The 22,166-nt window shown below is 37.0% G+C and overlaps 2 protein-coding genes across 11 annotated transcripts in view; both read left to right on the forward strand.

Moving 5' to 3' along the window:
• LOC132187696 (uncharacterized) overlaps nucleotides 1-2,152 on the forward strand; it is a 4,895-nt gene extending 2,743 nt beyond the window's left edge. The window contains exons 6-8 of one of the 3 annotated variants that reach the window (XM_059602091.1): nucleotides 359-551; nucleotides 626-896; nucleotides 1,634-2,152. In XM_059602091.1, coding sequence (XP_059458074.1) covers nucleotides 359-551; nucleotides 626-896; nucleotides 1,634-1,902 — 733 coding nt within the window. In that variant the 3' untranslated portion in view covers nucleotides 1,903-2,152. The remainder of the gene's footprint in view (nucleotides 1-358; nucleotides 552-625; nucleotides 897-1,633) is intronic. The other 2 variants (XM_059602092.1, XM_059602093.1) reach the window with 2 other exon arrangements.
• A 1,995-nt stretch (nucleotides 2,153-4,147) lies between these two features.
• On the forward strand, nucleotides 4,148-19,706 carry LOC132186400 (uncharacterized). 8 transcript variants are annotated; one of them, XR_009440745.1, is made up of 14 exons: nucleotides 4,148-4,340; nucleotides 6,551-6,633; nucleotides 7,754-7,960; nucleotides 8,170-8,281; nucleotides 8,368-8,401; nucleotides 13,772-13,809; nucleotides 13,966-14,000; nucleotides 14,100-14,252; nucleotides 14,525-17,004; nucleotides 17,207-17,293; nucleotides 17,447-17,510; nucleotides 17,983-18,069; nucleotides 18,170-18,235; nucleotides 18,346-19,706. XR_009440745.1 is itself a non-coding variant. In XM_059600364.1 (14 exons), exons 4-14 carry the CDS (start codon nucleotides 6,563-6,565, stop codon nucleotides 17,987-17,989), a joined length of 3,288 nt encoding a protein of 1,095 aa, XP_059456347.1. In that variant the 5' UTR covers nucleotides 4,148-4,340; nucleotides 4,684-4,765; nucleotides 4,867-5,030; nucleotides 6,551-6,562; the 3' UTR covers nucleotides 17,990-19,706. The 8 variants fall into 8 exon arrangements, 3 of the variants coding, with proteins under 3 accessions (XP_059456347.1, XP_059456346.1, XP_059456348.1); XM_059600364.1 differs by adding exons at nucleotides 4,684-4,765; nucleotides 4,867-5,030 and having other exon boundaries at nucleotides 17,983-19,706; XR_009440747.1 differs by having other exon boundaries at nucleotides 17,983-18,889; nucleotides 19,021-19,706.
• Nucleotides 19,707-22,166: the final 2,460 nt, after the last annotated feature.

The following is a 22,166-nucleotide window of genomic DNA, read 5'->3' on the forward strand; positions in this document are numbered from 1 at the left end:
GGTGCTTTGGCCACCCCTGGCCGGCCATTGGGGGTGGCTTGAACCACCCCCAGTTAAAATGGGGTGGCTGGCCACCACCTCCTATGGCCAAGATGGGTGGCTAGCTACCCCTTATTTTTTTTTTTATCAATTTTTGTTTTTATTTTTTTTAATAGTAAATAATATTTTAATATTTCTATTTTTAATGGGACACTTGTCCCATTTATGGCCCTAGATTTCTCCTAGGGCCATCCTGGCCATCAATTAGAGATCTCTCCAGTCCATTTGGACTGGAGAGGATCCTATTCCATTGCAGTTGGTCTTTTTCTTTTTTCATATTCACTTTTGTTGATCCTTTGTGATGATTTTTCCTGAACAGTCCCGGAATCATGTTGTTGATTTTTACAAAAGGAAGTAGTCATGTGCCCCTTAAGATTCTTTCAATAGAGGATGGAACTGTTCTCAAGTCTTTCAAACATCTCCTTCACCGGAATAAGAAGGTGGATTTCATTGAACAGTTTAATGAAAAGCTACTAGTCAAGCAAGAAAATGAGAACCTACAGATTCTTGATGTAAGGATCTTTATTTATTTCTTTTAATGGCCTTTGTTCATTCTTACTCAGCTATCTTGCTGTACTTTATGTAGGTCCGCAATTTTGAGCTGACAGAGGTTAGCAGAACAGAGTTTATGACACCATCAGCATTTATATTTCTATATGAGAACCAGCTATTCCTGACATTTAGAAACCGAACGGTGGCTGTCTGGAATTTCCGTGGGGAGCTTGTAACTTCATTCGAGGATCACCTTTTGTGGCATCCTGACTGCAACACTAACAACATATATATCACCAGCGATCAGGATCTTATTATCTCTTACTGCAAAGCTGATTCTGATGATCCGTTGTCTGAAGGAAATGGTAAATTTTTTTTTATTCCACATGCTATTTGTGTTGCAAGGATACAATAGGAGATCCAAAAGTGTAGCCTATTAATTAAGCTGGAGAGTTGGTCTCCTTTCAGTTTTGGCATGTTGGCCTGATGCGTAATCTGTGTATTACCTGAACAAATTTTATATGCATGTGACTGTGTGTCTGTCTACAATATTTACTAAGAGCTTTTAAGTCAAAAAGTGCTTTTGGGTAAAAGCTTCATTTTTAAGCTTTTGCCAAAAGTGCGTTTTTGTCATTTTTAGGCTTTTTGAACCTTTAAAAGCGCTTTTAATTTTTTTACCAAACAAATATTTTTTTCTTCAAACAGACTTTTTGAATGTTAAAAGCACTTTTAGGCGCTTTAAACGCAATCTGGCCCTAAGTGATATTTACTTGTGGCGGTTTCATGGTATGGGTTGGTATCCTCAAAATCTGATAAATTAGGCTGGTGATTGGTGTATGGGTATATCTTTCATGTTAGTTCTGTGTCACAAAATATATATTGTTGGTGATTAAGTTGTCTACATCTAATACCTGAATGATGAGAAGAAGAATGTGGATGGCAAATGATGTCATTTGCTTTTATTGTGTTTGTCTTGTGGCCGTATTTCACATATATATTTCTTTTATTCTGTTTTGAAAAAAGAGTCCTATATATTGTTTTTAGCTTCAGTTGTAGGGTTTTAAAATGTATGGCACTAACAGTGTTTGCATCTCTAATGCAGCAGGATCCATCAATATCAGCAACATTCTGACTGGGAAATGCCTCGCTAAAATTAGAGCAAGTAACAGCTTCCCCATGGAAAATGAATGCTGTTGCAGCGGTAATTGTTGTAGTAGCAGTTGTCCTGTAAAGAAGCAGACTCATGCCTCCAGAATTACAAGCACGGTTGCAGAAGCCTTGGAAGATATTACTGCACTTTTTTATGATGAAGAGCGGAATGAAATCTACACTGGCAATAGGCATGGTCTAGTTCATGTATGGTCTAACTGAAAATGATGGGTTGTTGAATTTTTTCCTAGTTTTCTTCAGATTTATTTTAGCTCTTTTCTATGGTAGAATTGATTGGTCTGCCGCACCATGATAACTGGTACTGTACCATTGTACGCTGTCATACCAATTCATTTTTTCTTTGTTTATCGAATTCTGAGTCCCTTAGATCCTTTTTCGAGTTGACAATCTACTTGTAGAGTTGGCCTATTGTGTTTGTGAATAAATCAAGATGTACTTAAGTTGTGTTATAGTCTGAGCTATATATACATTTGCAGATCAGTAAAGTTATTGAAATCTTAGTTCAGCTTCATGAAATTGGGAACGCAGACCTAAGGCGTATAGGGGTAAAGCTCACACTTTTTCACTTGATGCAGATGTGAAATGCATGTGCATGAGCATACATGAATTTGTGTCTTCAAAATTCAAATCATCTCGACGCTGGCGGGAATAGGTGAGTGGCTCCTGCTAGTGGTTTAGGGAATGAAAATTTCCAATTTATAATAAAAAAAGATAATGTAGATATGCCTATGTTTCCAAGCCAAGAAAGCGTACGTTGCTCCCGGCCTCCCTGACTTTGTGTGCACTTACTGCATGAATTATGAATGAAAAATGAAAAAATGTGGACCCGCATTTCGCGCTTCATTCTCGAGGGTTGTTTCACACCGTGGCCGTTCAGCCTTTACACTCGTGTGCCACTCCTCAACTTTCTCAAAAGTGTTCGCCATGCTGATCATGTCGCAGATATCATGGAAATAAAAAATAAAAAATAAACACACAAACTGATCATGTTGAAGTCTTGCAGATATCATCACAAATAACAAACCCTTCTTACCTTACAAATTACACAAGAATAAAGCCTTTTATTGAAATTATATTCGGTGAAGGTTGTTTTGATGCATGATTTGCTTCCAAATATGCACAATGGATTGTTTTCTCTTTTATTTATAAAAACTAATTTCTCTTTTAAAGTCTTAGGACAATTGTGCCATTTTTCGCTATCATAATTTTACATTACCCGATAACCACTGCTACCATAAATTTTAACAGTTTTTGGTAGCCACTACTATTGCCAGTAGTCTCGGTGTACTGCTATCATAATTTCACATTACTTGTAGCCACTATTGCTGTTATCAATCCTAATATATTGCTATCAATCATAAGATACTACTATCATAAATTTCCACATTCCCGGCTAGCTATTACTACTTCTATCAATCCCGATATACCTATATACCGCTATCAAAATTTCACATTCTCCAGTAACTACTATTACTCCTATCAATCTCAATATGCTGTTATCATAATTTTCACATTTCTTGGTAGCCATTGCTACCGCTACCAATCCCAGTATACTGCTTTATATCCTAGTAGCTACTACTACCACTAATAATCACAGTAATACTGCTTTCCATTATGGTAGCTAATGATGTTGCTATTAATCTCAATAATATTGCTTCCCATTCCGATAGCTATTATTATTGTAATTATTCTCAGTAATATTGCTTTCACATGTAAATTATAAGATTGGAAAAAGTATACATATCCTTCCTCAAACTATTAACTTATTGTCAATGTCTTGCCCCACAAAACTATCAATTGTGTTACTGATCTCTCTAAATTACAAAGAAATGACAATGTTTCCCTCAATAACAAAAGTACCTTCATAAAATTAAAAAAAAAAAAATCTTAAAATTATACTAAAGATTTTTTTTTCTTCTAAAGTTAAAAAATTAAAAAAAGCTCAAAAAAAAAGAAAAAAAAAGAAAAATCGAGCCACCCCCCATGGTTTTTATATTTTTTTTTCTTTTTAAAAAATAGTTTTATTTTTCAAATTTATAAAGATATTTTTGTTTTCTTGAAATTTTTTGATGACTATTTTTGACTTTTTGCTGGCATTTGACTTTGCATTTTTTTCTTCTTTCTAAAATACCCTTGAAATTATTAATAAATAAAATTAAGGGGCTAATATGAAAAGGGTTACCCATTTTGATGTTTTTAAATGTTTTTTAGTTTTTTTTTTTTTTTCCATTTATTAATAATTTCATTTTTTCAAATGGTTATTTTTAATAAATTTAAGAATATCTTGAGGAAAAAAATGTATAATTTAACATGCAATGATAGTCCTTAATGTCATTGTTTAAAAGTGATAATTCCTTTTCCCATTTTTTAAGTATTAGAGATTAAATTGAAAATAATTGAAATATATCTATAACGCAGCAAAGAAATGCTAGTATGTCCCGTTTAGTGGTGTCTGGCTCTGCGACAATCAACGCGCTTCACTCCTTTATTTCTGAGAAATTAACCTTCTCTGCACTCAGCTCACTAGCTCAGTTTGTGTCTCCTCCTTCACACACTGTACATGAATTTGAGTTCTCATTCGAAGATCTCTCCCTACCAAGAGAGAGATAGAGAGAGATATTTCAGATCTCAGGTATAAGGTAAAGAAATCTACTCGCTCACTCCTTGGATTTGGAGATTCATTAGCATTCTGCCTTGCTTTTGGTTTTTCTGATACTGCATTTAGTTCCAGTTTGCATTTCTTAAGTTACAAGCTTATGGTGTTTTCAAGCAAAAGTTGAACTTACCTTCTTTTCGATTTGAACTCGAATAATTTCTCATGGGATCCATACACTTGGTGGTTTTTATTATTGTTTACTCTAATCTTTTTACTATGGTTATGGATTCTCATTGCGGATACTAGATCTACTGCAATGCACTTACATTTATTTATTTATTTATTTTTTTCTAAAGGTTTAATTTATTCGATGGAATATCTAACAGCTAAAGTTTCCTAGATCTTTCCCTGGTTATGGCACAAAGTATCTTGGAAATGGAGGAGGAGGTACAAATAACAATCTAAGAAGTTAGTGAAAATGCTGGGCAATTTTAGGGCATGTATATTAATGTGTTTTGGACAATTTTTTTTTTTGGAGTTGTTTGCTAATGTATTTATCTTTACAACAGAAAACAAATGCATTAACAAACATGGCCTTAGTTCGTGGGGAGAGTGTATCGGCTAATTAATAGCAATGTGGTGTTCCAACGAGAGAGAGAAAGAGAGAAAGAGGTCCTTTAAGGTACTGTACTTGGAGAAGAGGAAGAGAAATTTCACCCTGGTACTTGCTCAAGTAAGCTGTTTATAACAGTTTCGAGCATCTTCCTATTCAATGTAATTGTAGCAATGTTGATCCCATCGTCCTAAACTTGTATTTTCTTTAGCTTATCATCATAATAACTTATTAAGCTTAATCCCTATAACCATAAATTTCCTTATTACCTCTGGGTATATTTCGACATCAATCCTACACAATAGCATGTCGCAACCCTCCGAATAGTAGGAATCTGGACCAGGTCCCACATCAAATTGCAGTAGATTAGGTAGTTGTCTACTTGAGAGTTGCCTCTTTGGAGCCCCATAAGCCCTGTTCCCAGTCGAAGCAAGCACAAGGGATGTTGGATGCTAATCTAGATCTGAAAATCAAAGCTGAATGGCTTTGTTTGTTAATATGTTTTGTAGGGCATTTTTTTGTTTTTGATTTGAAAAAAAGTGTTCTGATGTGACATAAATGTGAAATCCATATAAGGCTTTAGATGATTGGAACCCATTTGAGGCTTCTCTAGGATACATGTATTATGCCTTGGCTTATGTAGGAATGAACTTCGTTCAACTAGAAGCCCACTTTTTTGGTGGGATGGTAATTTTGACCATGATGCATGTTAGACATTCTGGTCATGTTCCTTACATGTTATGCAAGTTCTTAACTTATTTAGCTTTACATTCTTCAGTTTATTGCAATAACTCTAACATGTTTTATCATCTAACACCACAATTGAACTTCCTGTTTTTGTTTCTATGGGAACAATTATTCTGATAAATGGAATTTAATTTTTTAATCTCCTTAATTGCATTTTTTTTTTTAATTATTTATTTTTATCAATGGGTGTGGGATTAATATGCTGACCTTCTGTAAAATATTTTCTTTAGTCAATTGTTAACTTTCCTTGGACCTTGGATATCTTCCATCTCATAATTCATCTTGATCGTTGGTTAATTGATCTCTCTCTCGCTCCCCCGTTTAGGCTGGGGGTGGCCCCACTTCTCTCAGAGGTGGGAGAATTATCGAAGTCGGTCTGTGCTTCTAAGTTGAAAGGAAGGAGGGAATTGAAGAACTTGGAGAGTTCTATCAATTATGAGGGGTAAAGGCAAGAGGATGTAGGTTTTCTTTGGTGGGGGCTTTGGGTTTGTTTTATGGGTTTCTGGGCTCTCTTTGTTTTTTTTTTTTTTTTTTTTTTTGTGGTTTTGTTTTGTTTTGTTTTGGCTTTTGTTCCTTGGTGTCCTTGTATATATTTCTGGTTTATACACCGAGTAAAAATACAAATCATGTTCCTTGTGTAAAAAAAAATGTTTGTGTTGTCATACTGACTTCACAAATAGTCAATGTACTTATACACCGAGTTCTCTAGAAGTACAAATCATGTGGTATGCAAGTTATCAGATGCATGGACTTCCTGGGGCACCTTTTTTTTTTTTTTTTTTTGTTATTCAAAGTTTTGTACATATTTGGAGTCACATATAGCGCATCCACAAACTCATATTTTGATTAATAATTTTTTTTTTCTTCTTATTCTGGTTCCTTTGCTTCTACAGGAAGCTTTTTAAATGGAGGGTCGTATAGATGCTGATGCACCTTTAGATTATGCTGAAATTCAGATTTTGCCTATTCAACACAGGTTAAGGTTCTTCTGTGGATTATCTGAAGTGTTTAGTAGAGATAGAGCTGACAAAAACTGTTCATTTATCTTCTTCAGACCAAACTATTTCAAGCTAAAACCCAGCCAGTTAAAAGAGTTTCTGATTAGTTCTTGCAGTCTTGTGTTGGTAGCATGATTAGTATTAGAGAGGCTTGTTTGATCCATAACCAGCTGGGATTTAAATGAAACAATATCAAGTATCAATACCTTTTTAACTTCTAGGTGTATTGTGATATTGACTCAGTTGTCATTTTCTTTTGTCCTCGAATACCATGTTAGCAGGCTGTTTTGGCATCAAGGTTTGTTCCCCAAAAATTTTCTACTGGTTCCATATTTATTGGATAGGATTTTGAGGATTTCACTTTTTTTTTTTTTTTTTGAGAAATCTCTCAATTTAGTGTATCAAACTTTCAATTTTTTGCAATTTCACCCCTCCCTTTAGTATTTGGGGTTAAATCAAACGGTCATAGGGTAGAATGAACCTTATACCCCTGTAAACTTTGTTAAATTACATTTAAATTACAATTATTTTTTTTTTTGCAAAAGTTATGAAACTGTAGGGGAGTTAAGTGAAGTTTCCTTCTTCCCCCCTCCCCCCCGCTAATGTAATCAACAGACTTGAGTGAAAAACTACCATTTTTTTCATAATTACCTTCGGATTTTGCTTGTATTGTAATTTTGAAGCTTTTCTGTGTACCTAGTAGTTTTGGTTTCGTCATAGTTTCAATAGACTTTGAAAGTTTTGCCTCTTGTTTTGATTTCAACTTGGATCGGATTGATGCTGAGACTTATGGGTGAAAATGTAATTGAATAAACACTTGGATTTGAGTCAAGCCTATTGCGCTTATTCTTATTGAAATGTCAATAACATTGGTCTTTTTTGTTTCTCTTTCCAGAGTCTGCACAAATCATTGCTCTAGTTTCTTTTGTTTTTCAGCACTATTTTTGAAAGTACAATTCTATGACACTATGTGTATGCTCCCTATCATGGTGATCTGTACATACTTATATAGGCATTCCTCTCAGACATAAGTATTACTTTTGTTAATAAAATAGCAATTTTTCTTTTATTGCTAATAAACTTCTCTAAAATGTTTAGGCTCAGAGGTGGGGGTGGTAGTTACGAGGTATTTATTTACAGCAACAAAAAAGTGGAAAAACTAGCAACTGGGCTTCTTGAACAACTGTTGCCACATATTCCCAAAGTAAATGACCTGTATGCTAAAGAATCTGATGGTAGCTTCAAAATTCAACTACCGGGAAACCTCAGTGGTGCTGCATGGTTCACAAAATCAGTTTTAAGCAGGTTCTTATCATTTAAGTGTTTCTTGTTTTTATTTTTGGGCCTTTTCTTTGTATACTGTCCGTTTACTAGGATTGTCCCCTTCTTTGTGCTTTTTAATTAAATTTTATTTAGTTATTAAAAAAAGCACTTCTCTCTTTTGATTTAGTTGTTATGGACTAAATGTAGGTATCTATTTCTCTTAACACAAAACTCTTATTCTTTCTTGTCAGGTTCCTACATATTGTTCGTTCACCAGATCTAATGGATGCCATTGATGCCATCGAAGATGAGATGTTTCAATTGAAGGAAGCCAAAAAATTTCATCTCTCTTTATATGGCAAGGTCTATTTTCTGTCCTTGTATAAATTGATATTTGAATGTGTATAGTTATTTATCAACAAATATTTGATAAATATTTGTTTTCTCAGGACCGTGACAATCAATTTGGAAGTTCGGAAGCAGGTAACTTTTACTAAAAGTGCTAATCATTCGAGGAAATCTATTATGTCAAAGACATAATTATGTTACTCTCAATGTTTATGTTATGATGAACTCTTGTCCACTGTTAATATCTCCTCAGTGGCTGCTGACCAAACAGAGTGGGCCACTCTATTGGGGACTTGGGATTCTGAAAGTAACCTTCAGATGGATGAACCATCTCAGGAAGATGAACCTTCAGGGATTTCAAGATGCTATATGTTTTTCTTCATCTACTCTTTGTAAAACCTATAGTTGTGAAGGCATAAGTTTTATCTTTAATGTGTTTTGACAAAAAGGAGGATATAGAGACATCTTAGTTTGGTTTCTTTCTGGTTTGTGTTGTTATGTAAGTTGAGGAAAATCTGTGTCATAGTCTTTTATATAAATTGAAAGTTCCTCATGCAGGCTGCCGTATGGGCTTTTTTGGTGGCTTTCTAGATTATTTTTCACGATATAACTTACAAGTTGCATGTGCTTATGTTCACTTGATAAATCAAGTTCTTTAATCATCCCCAAGGCCACAACCTTGCCAAATAGGAAAAGTAATTTTGAAAAGTAGAAGATGGGAAAAATAAAATGTCCAATGGTATACTGTTGAGGGTTGGAAGTGCAGGTTGATCACAATGAGTTCTGGTTGTTTGAGGTACCTTCAGATATAAGCCCCAAAAAGGATACCCTTAGGTATTCTTAGATATCCATGTGCCAAGCTCATCCATCTTGGTTTGAGGCACGGGTCTAAATGTCTCGGTTTTGGTTTCTGTTGGACCTTGACATCAGAAAGGGTGTTGGGGAATCAAACATCTGTTGCAGTTGGGAATCCATATGGTTCAATTTACTAGTTAGACCTTTATGCCTTCTAGCTTAAGATTTTGGGTTAGATGCTTTGAAACATGGGACTTTTAAACATAACTTAGTTTGCAATTGACTGTGAAAAGGTAAAAACCTAGAGAAATGGACTAAAAGTACTTAAGCAGTCATATATAAGATTAAAGGCAATACTAAAAGTTGTGCCACTTGAAAGGGTGACAAGTGTACCATTAAGTTTGAAAAGTAGTTGACTCAAAAAGACCTGGAATATGGTCTCCTTGTCGGAGATGTTATATTCTCTCAGGGTAAGGCAAGGAGATATGAATAGAATATGTTGGGTTCCTTCCAAAAGGAGTGATTTTGAAGTGAGGTTATACTTTCATGTGTTAACCATACGTACTAGTTCGTATTTTCCATGGAAGATTATTTAGAGAGTTAAGGCCCATTCTAGAGTATTGTTCTTTGTGTGGACGGCAACATTAGAGAAAATATTGATTTTAGATAACTTGAGGAAGAGGAACATTATTGTGGTGGATTGGTGTTGTATGTGCAAGAACAGTGGAGTGTCCATTGATCACTTTCTTCTTCATTGTGAAGTAGCGAGAGACTTGTGGAGCTCACTTCTTGACTTGTTTGGTGTTTTTTGAGTTATACCTAAAAGGGTGAGAGAGTTGTTGGTGAATAGGTCAAGTGGGACGTCGTAACACTTTGGAAGTTTGGAGGGTTTTCTCCTTTGTGTTTAAGGAGGTGTATACTTCTAGCTAGGTGTTTTCTCATGTATAGTTCTGTGTACATGGGGGCACTCTCGAATACTTATAAAAAAAAGTGGTGTATTTGGAGAGAACAAAATGTATGGAGCTTTGAAGATCGAGAGACTTCGGCAGTAGAGTTGAAAAAGTTCATGTTCAATTCTCTTTACACATAGATAGTAGCATATAATAGTTTGTTTGTTTGTTTGTTTGTTTTTTTTGTTTTTTTCTGTAGTTTTTGTTCTTTTTCTTCTTAAAAGGAGGTTTCTTGTATACTTTCTGTAATAGGGTTGCGCCCCTCGCGCTTTGTTAATGAGAATGAATTATTTATAAAAAAAAGACCTGATTTAGAATTTTTTAAAAGTTAATTGGCTTTATGCTTGGGACAATAACATTCATTTTTTTTTTTAAAAAAAATAAAAATTCTTGCAATTATGTAATAGGTCAGAAGAGGAAAAGGGTTGATATTGTTTTGCTGATTTAGTGAAAGCATGTATTGAGTCCTTAGAATGTGGTCTTTAACAGAATAAAGTGGGGAGTATGATGGTTATCTTGTTGACATGATAGGGACATCTAAGATGGATTTGTAATTTGAGTGGATCTGTTAAGTGGCTGTAGCAAGGACTTTATTTTGGTTCTCTTTTGCTATAGCTGTTGGTGGTTGAGCTGTAGGGCTGGATCCTACTATAGTTAATGATAATGTTTACATTTCTCTGTATACATCTTTGATGATTGTGTGCCCATCTCTTAGTTTATTGGTAGAAATCAAGAGAGAGAAATCTAGTCCCTCTTTTGCAAAGGAGAAAACTATACCTCCTTTTTCTATTGTTGGAGAGGGAGATGGATCGATACCTTTGAGTGTGACATGAGAGATCCCTAAGTTCATTTGGTAGATCCTGTGAAAAATTTGATGACACAATTCTGTTAAGAATATTTTTAAAACCTTATATGTGGTTGGGTGATAATATCTTACAAACCTTTATCTTGGAAAATTTGGTTCTGCATGTCCAATGATGCTTAATGCATGCCATCTTGCATAAAAGAAGAGTTCCAGTTCAGTGTTCTGAATTGTACACAAAGTGAGGACAAAAAGAGGTTATATTAATCCATAGATCTAGGATTCGAAAAGAATAGATTGTTAGGGACTAGATCATTGGTCAGGCAATATCATGGATAACTAGATCATTGGTCAGGCAATATAATTGAGAATGAGACTTAAATTTTGTTTTCGTTAATTAAATGCTTTAGAGCTATGTGACTGTGTCGATATTGAAATCTTCTATATTTGGTATATGGCAAATTTTATTGAAATTGAATACAAGCAGCTTTAGTTATTTCGTCTCCATTTCTCCAAATTCAAAATAAAAAATAATGGTCGCAGTAACTTTCTGATCATATGGTCTGAGACTCTAAGTGAATGTTCTTTTTCTTTTTTCCCCCCTCCCTTCTGAATTATCTCAATTTACTAAAAGGCGATCCTCTTTCGCCTTTTTTGTTCATCTTGGTCATGGAAGCGTTCAGCAGGATGATTAATGTTTATATCAATAGGGGGTTCATCAATGGTTTCTATGTGGGAGCTAGAGAGCCTGATCGGGTAACTTTTTCTCACCTTCTTTTTGCTGATGATATGCTGGTTTTTTGTGGGGCTGTTCCTGACCAAATCAGATTTATTAAAGCCCTTATTGGCTTCGAGGCTGTCTCTGGGTTAAAAGTAAATCGGGCCAAATCTGTTTTGGTCCCTGTTGGAGGTACGGATGAGGTGGGTGATTTGGTTTGTATTCTGGGATGTGGCACTAGTTCATTGCCTTTGAAGTATTTGGGTCTTCCGCTAGGGGCCTCGTTCAAGCTTTTGGCTATATGAAAGGACATGTTGGAGAAGATTGCTAGAAGGTTGGCCCCTTGGAAACGTATGTATTTGTCCAAGGGGGCTAGGCTCACCCTCATCAAGAGCACCTTATCCAATCTCCCTACCTATTTTCTGTCTCTTTTTCCTATCCCTGCTTCTGTGGCAAGTCGCATTGAGAAGCTCCAACGGGATTTTTTATGGGGTGGGCTCAACGAGGAGTTTAAGTTCCACTTGGTCAGTTGGCACGAGGTTTGCTCTCCAGTTTCTGAGGGTGGTTTAGGGATTCGGAGTTTGCGTTTATTTAATCAAGCTCTTTTGGGGAAATGGTTGTGGAGATTTGCTCATGAGGAAGAGGCTTGGTGGAGAAGAATCTTGGTGGCGAAGTATGGGGTGTTTTGAGGTAGTTGGCGTTCTAAGGTCCCTTGTGGATCGCATGGGGTGGGGTTATGGAAACACATTTGTACGGGATGGAGGTCATTTCAAAGCTACTTTAGATTTGATCCTGGTTTGGGGTCGAAAGTCAAATTTTGGGAGGATACTTGGTGTGGCGAGTTGTCTCTCAAGGAGGCTTTCCCCGTTCTTTTCAATATTGCTAGCAATAAGGATGCTTCCATTGCGGATATCAGGGAGTGTTTAAATGGTAGGGTTCTTTGGAATGTTACCTTTACTCGTAGAATTCAAGATTGGGAGGAGATGGCCTTAGCCTTTCTTTTCTCGCTCTTGTATTCGCTCTCGATGCGTGGGGAAGGGGAGGATCGGATGTGGTGGATTCCTTCAAGAAAAGGGAAGTTTGAGGTTCGCTCTTTTTATAGGAAGCTTGCTTTTAAAGAGCCCAACCACTTTCCTTGGAAAAGTATATGGCGCACCAAGGTTCCTTCGAGAGTGGCGTTTTTTGCTTGGTCGGCTGCCCTTAGGAAATCTCTTACTTTGGATAATGTTCGGAAGAGAGGTATTGTTGTGATTAACCGATGTTGCATGTGTGAATTGGAAGGGGAGTCTGTGGATCATCTCTTTCTTCATTGTGGGGTTGCGCGCACTTTGTGGGATGTTATCTTCTCTCGGTTCAACATGTGTTGGGTTATGCCTAGAAGTGTCAAGGAGATGTTTGCGAGCTGGTGGTCAGGCGGTAAATCCCGCAGTGCAGTGGTGTGGAAGATGGTTTCCCTTTGTCTTTTATGGTGTATATGGAAGGAAAAGAATGCTAGATGCTTCGAGGATTTGTTGAGGAACCTTGAGGACCTTGTTAATTTCTTTTTGTACACTCTCTTCACTTGGACGGCAGGTTGGCTTGCACCCTTAGTGATCAATTTCCTTGATTTTCTTTTTATGTTCTCCTCTTCTTTCTCCCCTTCTTAGTTGCTCTCTTGTATACTTCTTGTGTACTTAGGTTGCGCCCATTTGCGCTCTTCTAATGCATTATTACTTATAAAAAAAAAAACTTTTTGAGCACATGGTCTGAGGGAATGTTCGGGTTTATTTTTTTTGTTGCTCCATCCCTTCTGAATTATCTCAATTTACTATAATCACTGTACTTCCCTTTCACTTTTTTTTTTTTTGGTGGGTGAATATATTCATGTTATTTCTATGTTCACAAAACCATATCACTATCCAGTTGATAACTCATTTTTCCCACTTCAATTGTTGTTGTCTTATACAAATGTAAGAACTTAAGTTAATGAAGTTTGTGATGCTTAAAATGTGAAGGGAGTTACTTTTACTTTTGAAGATGAGCCTATAGTATTGTGATTTCCCTCAAATGTAAAGAAATTTTCTTTATATCTATTAAACATTAACTTTTCTCCTTGAAGTGAAATCAAGGGTCTTCTCTAATTGAGTGGATTGAATTTTGGGGTGTATTTGTGTGTTTAATATTTTCCCATACTAAGTGAAATCTTTGACTTCCCAGATTTCATAATTGCTTATAGCTATAGCTTTCCCCCTTTTTGACAGATAGCTGCAACTCGATTGATGTGACACCAAGCAACAAAGTAATTTTTTTTCCCTACAACTTCTTTTAGTACATTTTCAGTTTTCTAGTTTCATTGCACTGTCTAGATATTTAGAAGGCCATTTTATTAATTTATTGATCTTTAATTGTATTACATTTGAGATGGGGGCTAATTCAATTTGTTCCCTATGAACAGCCTGACGGCGAGATTGCATCAACGGATGTTTCAAAGTATGTTATTTTGTTTGTTATGTTTCATGTGGCAGATTCTTATTTACTTATTTATTTGTTTTTGCATCACCACTAAGCTATTGAAAATCATACTCCCAGAAATGAACTGTTGCGAGCTATGGACTTAAGGTTCACAGCATTAAGAAGGGACTTGGTTGCGGCTTTTGACAAGGCTGTTGGTTTCAACTGCTCCTCTAAAGAAATCAGTGATTTAGTACATTTCTCTCAACATTTTGGAGCTTCAGCTTTAAAGTAAGCTGCCTGACAAAATTAAAGGGTTCTTTGGTCTTCTAATTTACTAGTTGCCGCAAAAGTTCTTTAGATGCAACAAAGTGGTTCTTCATATTTTTTTTTGGTTTAAGTTGAGCTTTATGGCAAATAAAATTACATCTTGTAACTATCCATTGCAGGAATTTCTGCTCCTATTTAGGCGTTTCTCTTGTATGCTTCCTATATGTCTAGGTTGCGTTTTGTGCTTTTAATAATATTTTGATTACTTATTAAAAAAAACCTGTCCATTACAGAAATTCGTTGTGCAAATTTTTGGAACTGAACCAAGAGAGCCAGAGTGCTGATGCTCTAAATGATGATGAGGCCTCATCAAAATGCAATCCAAAGAATGAAAATGTAAATGAGACAGATACAAATAGTTGGATATCAAAACCAGAACATCCAATTATACCAGTAAAATATGGTGTTTCACCTGCTAAGGTTGCCCAGGTTGAGCGGGAGAGCTTAACAGAGAGCGAGGACGAGTTTTCCGACCCAAGTGCTGGGGATCAAACATCTGCAGAAAGAAGTCGAACTCTTATAAGATCCGCATCTCCTAGACGGTCAGCATCTCCAATGCGGAGAATTCAAATAGGGAGAACTGGATCAAGGAGGGCTGCGGCCTTAACAATTAAGAGCCTCAACTATGTTCCTACTAGAGAAAGGGCATTGTCTCATAGAGATGTAGCTGCAAACAACGGTGAAGATGAAAGATTTGAACAGCCTAGTAAGAAACCTGAGATCAATATTCAGAGGATGAGTGTTCAAGACGCAATAAACCTTTTTGAAAGCAAACAGAGGGATCATGCAACAGAAATTCAGAAACGGAGGTCATTAACAAATATCTCTACCTGTGCAAACAAATCTGTATTGAGAAGATGGAGTGCAGGTATAGGTGAAGAAGTTTCCTCTCAAGGTCAGCTAGAAATTGTTTCTGAAGACTCTGTTCCAGAGACTTCCAACAATCTTGTTGAGACAGGTGAAGTTGATGTAGAATTTGATAAGGGGGAAGAAAAAGCATATAATCCAATATATACTCAGGCAGACATGAATGATTTTCAAACAGATGCTAAAGAAATCCAAGGAGAGGAATTTATTAGAAAATCAACAACCTCGGATGAATGGAATCGACAAAAGGAAGTGGATTTGAACCAGATGATGATGGAAGTAATGGACAGTAAGCCTGTTAGACGTAGCAAGCCTCAAACTAGTAGAAATAAAAAGTTCTCATCTGAGCAGAGAGGTGGGTTTTATGACCACTATAAGGAGAAGAGGGATGAAAAACTTCGAGGAGAGAATGCTAGAAAGCGAGCAGAGAAAGAAGCAGAATTTAGAGCAATGCAACAAATTCTTAGTGAGAGAAAAGCAGAAATAGCCTTTGCAAAGGGGAATGATGTTGGTAGAAAAGATGCTGTGCGCAATCCCCAAAAATCACATAAAAGTTCATCTCAACCTGTAAATGCCAAAAAGGAAATCTCAAAGCCATGTGTCACAAAGAAGGTTTCATCTAAAACACCACCCTTGCCTGCTACACGTAAATCGTGGCCATCAACACCATCACCCAGAACCATAGGGACATCACCAGGTAAAACTCCTGGTGGCATATACTCTGCTGGTACTAAGTCAGCACATCAGAAATCTCATCCAGTACCGTTACTTCCTCAACCGAGCCCTAAAGTGGAAAAGTCCCAGCAGCGACTGAGAAATTTAAATGATACACGGAGTGATCATGACAGGAGAGTGAAGGTTGTGAATGAGAAAAAGCAGGAAAGAGTGCCAAACTCAAGCAAAACAATCAAAACAAAAGTGGTGAAAGCTTCTGGAGATTGTTCTGGTATAGTTCCGACAAAGCCTAGTTTCTATAACAAAGTGACAAAAAAAAGCAGCATAGTCCCACTGGAATCAAAACCATTTCTTCGTAAGGGTTCTCGGAGTACCTCTGCTGCCGCTCCTGTTAATAAGAAAAAGAATTCTCCTCAGGCAGAGGAATCTATGATAAACTGCAAAAATTTGATGAAAGCACAAGAAAGTGAGGTAAGTGTTAATGCTTCTGACCTGGTCAGTCAGCATCGGGAGGGAAATATGGTATCACTGGATCTTCATGATGCTGCTATACAATCAGAAACTCAGATAAATAGCCACTGGCAATGTGGTGAGACTGAGAACTTTGACCAAGTTGCTGCTCAGATTGTTAATGACTTCAACAATAAGGCAGAGTCTTCTTTGAAACTCCAAGTTGAAGAAGAATCTACCATTTCCCCCACTGCCTGGGTGGAAATAGAAGAGCATCAGGAACTGCCCCTTCCATGTGATGTCAGCACATCTCAACTTGCATCTCCAGTCAATGTTCCAGCTGTTGGATTGTCAAATTTACGTGTTCGTCATTCTCTGTCCCAGATGCTGCAAGAAGAAAGTAGTGAACCTGATATTATGGAATGGGGAATTGCTGAAAATCCTCCTGTCATGGTCTGCCAAAAAGATGCACCGAAAGGATTAAAGAGGCTCTTGAAGTTTGCTCGGAAGAGCAAGGGGGATGCAAATATTACTGGTTGGTCTAGCCCATCTGTCTTTTCTGAAGGAGAGGATGATGCTGAGGAATCTAAATCTTTTACTAAGAGAAACGCTGACAATTTTCTTAGAAAGGCTGCTCTTCAAGCAAAGAATTTTACCCAGCAAAAGACTTCATCATGTGAAAGCTATGAAAGAAATTCTGATGCTCATGGACTACTCCCTGGTATATTTTCCTCTTGCCTTTACTTTTTTCTTCAGCCATTTCTTTTAAATATATTTGTACTCATCCTTGCTGGCCCTAATCATTCCATCCTAATCTTCTTGAACTCCCCCCATTTGGGTAATGGGTAGTATTTTCTTACTGATTAGCTCTTCTCAGTTTAACACGAGTGTGATGTTGTATTTCATGTATATTCTGCATGCAGCTCAATCAAATTTGAGCACATTTACCGACCACCTTCCTCCTCACAAGTTGCAAGAAAGTGGTGACTCAGTTGTGGTTCCAACTAAAGGTTAGTATTCATCTATGATCTTAGAGTAATGTACTTCCTCCACAAACACTTGTATGCTGTGGTGTAAAACATAAATTTTGCATTTCCTGCTCATGATTCATCGTTTTCTAATTGTTATTTATCCCAATACTCTTGGTTATGTTTATGTTTCAGCTACAAGGTCGTTCTTCTCCCTTTCAGCATTTAGGGGCAGTAAACTGAATGAGACAAAGCATCGGTAATGCTGAGAATGATTATATAAGATGAATCATTATTATTTGTCCTATTTCACATGCCATATATAGGACATATTGGCTCAAAGCAAAATTACATTGCACTTGCTTTGGAGTTGTATATTGTTTTGCATGCAGCGATCAGGGATGCCATTCCTATGCTTCTGCAGGTTGTGTTGGTGAGAGAAGGGGGGTTTCGTAAGTTCGAATTATCATGGTGTTTGATTTGTATCCTGCTGGACTTTGATTGCTCCTTGTAAAGCTTTGGATGCCAAACATTAATCAATTCATAATTGATCTAGTCTTTTGCTTTTACTGGTATAATTACATGTAGTATAATATCCAATTTAAATAATTAAGCTTTGCTTAGATTTGGATCATGTATATGGCTTGATTCCTATATTGCTGCATGTATGCTTTGCTCCATAAGGATGTACATTTTCCAGCACTAATGGAAACAGTATGCTTGAGTTGTAGATCTTAAGAGCTTTGGACCTCCCCAAGTTGCCACTTCAAGGTCCGGTTCTGACCCCCACCGAGGCATACGTTTAATCCTCTGGGCAGGTAACACTCGCCCTGAAAATTGTGTGGAAATTCCTCCTGTCTAATTAGATTGTTGTTGGTGGTGATAAGAGCTATGGCGTTGATTCGGCCTATCTGTCAGGTTTGAACTCGTCATGACCAGGGGAAAACTAGGATATTTGTGGATATTTAGTATTGGTTTTGGAAGGTAACAATTTGATTTCATGGTCCTTGCATGCGCAAAGACTATAGTGTCTCTCAAATCAACTGCAAAATGCTTGGATAAGGATGATGGTGATTATTGTTATTATTTTCCAGGTAAAAAGGCCAGAACCTCATTAGAATGCGCTCTGCTTGTACTTCAATGTTACCTTAAAAATGAAAATGTTGATGACTCCACCTGGAATATGTAACAGCAAAACCAAGGTATATCTTTCCATCAGGGCTATTATCCTTGATGATGATCCTAAAAGTGTTAAAAATGAAAGAGAAAACCTTCAATCCGGTCCATCTTTAAAACACCACTTTTCTAGCATTCAATAAGAATTTGACACCTCACTTAAAAACACCAAAATACACTAGAGACGAACTCCGAATCATCACTCTTCTCATTTCCTTGATTCCTTCTAACCCACCAACCTGTAAACCACCCCACCTCTCCTGCCAAACTCCGCCGCCGGAATCCATGGAGCAGCCTTCGGTGTACACCGAAGGCTACCACTGGAATCCGTTAGTTTAAGGTAGATGAGAACCGAGAGAGGGTCTGTGATGGTTGATGGGTGATGGATTGATGGGTGATGGAGAAGAGAATGACATCGGCTGTGAGTGAGGCTGAAAGTGGAGGCAAAAAAATTCAAGCAAGGTACGAATTTTCCTTTGATTCTCTCGATTTGGGAATTTTGATTTAGGGTTTGAATTTATGTGGGTTTTGTTGATTGGGTTTTTCTTGGGCTGTTGATCATTGTTGTTGAGATGGGGTTCAATGGCCATTAGAGCTTCCAAATCTGGGTTTGCATAAGTTTTGGAGTGAATAAGTGAAGGATGAAGAGGTAAGTAGTGAAATTATTGTTGGGTTTCACCATTGTTGTCTGCAAGTAGAGAGAGAGAAACTGGACCTGCAACACGCAACCAAGGGGTAGTGACCCTTGCTCTGATCTAGCCAAACTAGTGGTGGGTTGGCCGTGGTGGAGGTTGAACTCAGCCAGCGTGGTGAAGGTGGAGCCGACCGCCGCAGTCGCCAGTGTCCGAGAATGGGTTGTGAGTGCCCGAAGGGAAGGGATGAAAGTGCCAAATTTGTTGATGGATTGGCTGCTTTCGTTTCTATTCTATCTGTTGTGTTTAGGTGATGTGCTAAAATTTTATTGGAGGTTGTAAAAGTGGTGTTTTATAGATGGACTGGATAGAAGGGGCTCTCAAAATGAAAATGTCAATGACTCGACACGAGAGCATGACTAGCCATTGAATACTAATGCCATGTCATGTAATAGGTTGGTTGGGGCGCAGAGGACGCGCTCGTGGGTATTGGGATTTTCATGTGCCTAGGTTAGGGTTTAGATGTCGATGCACTATAAATATGTGCTGTGTAACAATATTCATTGGATTTTGACAATAGTAAATTTGCATTCTCTTGTGGGTGTAGGCACGCTGCTGAGCTGCACAAAATCTATGTGTTTGATTTACCTCATCTTCTCTTGTTTAATTTAATTGATAATGGCTTAGTACCATAACAGACTCAAACATTGGCGAAGTAAATGGTACTCTTTTGACGATAAAAAATTTGCATGCCTTGAGAACCGAAACAAAAATTATAGTGAAAAGCGACTCCCTTATTGTGACCTATGCCACCAAAACTGTAAGGAGGCCTAAAAATGGAAAATTGAGGCGAAAAATATTTTCAATGAAAAAATATTTTTTTTGAAAAATGATTTCTTTCAAAACATTTTTTGGCATTTGGTGCGTATGAAAAATCACTTTTTGTTTTGTTTTGTATTTTTGTATTTTTTAAATATATATTTTCATTCAATTATATTAAACTTTAAATTATGATAATGTCCTGGCCAGGTTTTGGCGAGTCCCAGTGGTGTCTTGACTAGGTCTTAGCGAGTGTCGGTCTTGTTCTGATCGGGTCTCATCAGTGTCTCAACTTGGTCTTGGCGGTGTCTCGACTGGCTTGGCCTTTCAAGATACTGGTGGTGTCTCGACCAGTTCTCATAGTATTTCATCTGGGTCCCAGTGGCGTCTCGATTGGGTTCTAGCAATGTCCCGACGATGTTGCGTGGCTCCCATCTGTGTCCTGGCAGGGTCTTGACGATGTCCCAACGGGGTCCTGGCAGTGTCTTGATCGGGTCTTAGCGATGTCCCGATGACGTCTTGGTTAGGTCCGTTGATTTGAGAATGAGAAATTCAAACTCGGAAAATGGTTTACGGTTTTAAAAAATGTAAATTATTTTATGGAAATTAAAAGAGAATTTTTGGTCAAATAGAAAATATTTTTCATCGCACAAAACACCCAAGAATACAAAAAATATTTTTCAAAAATTATTTTACGCTGAAACAAATGGACCTTGAATCTGTTATTGATGATATCCACCTCTTCTAGAGAAGGGTTCCTTTCTGGGCAGTTCAAAAAATTCGTCGTCAATATTGTTGAGTACTGTGTCTTATAACTAGAAGCATGCCCATTGACTTACCGCCTCTTGTTCAAAAGACCGACTAGCGATCTCATGCTCCTTTGATCTTGCTTCCTCTCTATATTTGTCAAGAACCAAAAAAAGGTATATCTCAAGAACCATGTATCCTTTGTTTCAACTTTCAAGTGTAGAAAAGCATGTTACTGCTAAAAAGAAAAGCATATTACTAAGGACCTAATATTGAATGTGCTTCGCTAGTTGTCTGATTTAAAATGGCAAGAGTAAACAAGTTTGTTGCTAAATATAAATTTTATGCTGCTCAATTGTTCAATTGGTTAACTAAACCAAACAAGGAGAGAAATTGGAATTGGTCCAATTGCCAAACATCATAACTCCCATCTCTTCTGGAGGTGTTTTTTCATATTCAGCATGCTACTTTTTTTAATTCGGGTTCTCAATTGAGTTCTGAATGTAATGGTGAGGGCTATGCTTTTATTGTTGCACGTGGCAGTTTTAGTAGATCTCGTGGTGATCATGGTTTTTGTGATAGATGTGATTCTCGAGAAGGTGGTATGACCGGAAGTCGTGAACTTCACAAACACACTTATTATTGTCATAATAATCATTAAGTGGATTATTATTGGAATAGGATCCTCTCCGATCCATTTTGGACTGGTGAATATCCAGTTAATGGTTAAGATTTCTTTAAAGAAATCTTAAGGCCATAAATGGCACATTTGTCCCATTAATATAAATAATAATAAAATATTATTTATATTTTAAAAATAATTACAAATTAAAATAATAAAAAATTAAAAAATAATAAAAAAAAAGTAAAGGGTGGCTAGACACCCTAGTTGGGCTTTGGGGTGGCCCATGGTCCTTGGGGGTGGTTCGGCCACCCCAAGGACCAAATAAAAAAAAAAAAAAAAAATTATTTGGCCCTTGCGGTGGCCAATCCACCCCCAAGTGCCAAATCAATTTTATTATTATTAATTTTATTTTTTAATTTGGTCCTTGAGGGTGGCTCAACCACCCCCAAGGGCCATGGGGTGGCCAGTCACCCCAGGTCACCCATTACTTTTTTTAATTATTTTTAAAATATAAATAATATTTTATTATTATTTATATTAATGGGACATATGTTCTATTTATGACCCCAAGATCTCTCGATCTTGGCTATTAACTAGATATTCTTCAGTTCAAAATGGACTGGAGAAGATCCTATTCCATTATTGGTGGGATTTATGCGACAAAACATTGGTTTGCCAATCAGGTTTCTTCCCAAGAGGATTCTCAGCACCCAGACTACATGCTAGTTCGAGCCAAACTCTAAATTTTGATATGATTTCCATTTCAAAAATTGAGTATTCTCGGTGCTTAACCCATAAGCGGGCCTCTTCCTCTTCCATTGATACTCTTGCTCATTCATATATTACATCTCACTATCTTTTATCCTCCACTAGCAACCTGTTGGTTATTGATTTTCAAGCAAATGAACATATGACT

Source organism: Corylus avellana, chromosome ca7, assembly GCF_901000735.1.
Source record: "Corylus avellana chromosome ca7, CavTom2PMs-1.0".
Taxonomy (NCBI): Eukaryota; Viridiplantae; Streptophyta; class Magnoliopsida; order Fagales; family Betulaceae; genus Corylus; species Corylus avellana.

What these genes read in the sequence shown, in the direction of transcription:
- LOC132186400 (XM_059600364.1), top strand. Translation starts at nt 6,563, where the DNA reads ATGGAGGGTCGTATAGATGCTGATGCACCTTTAGATTATGCTGAAATT. An exon ending in GCATCAACGGATGTTTCAAA is followed by an intron (nt 14,001 to 14,099) that starts GTATGTTATTTT and finishes TCATACTCCCAG; the next exon opens with AAATGAACTGTTGCGAGCTA. An exon ending in TGCTCATGGACTACTCCCTG is followed by an intron (nt 17,005 to 17,206) that starts GTATATTTTCCT and finishes TTCTGCATGCAG; the next exon opens with CTCAATCAAATTTGAGCACA.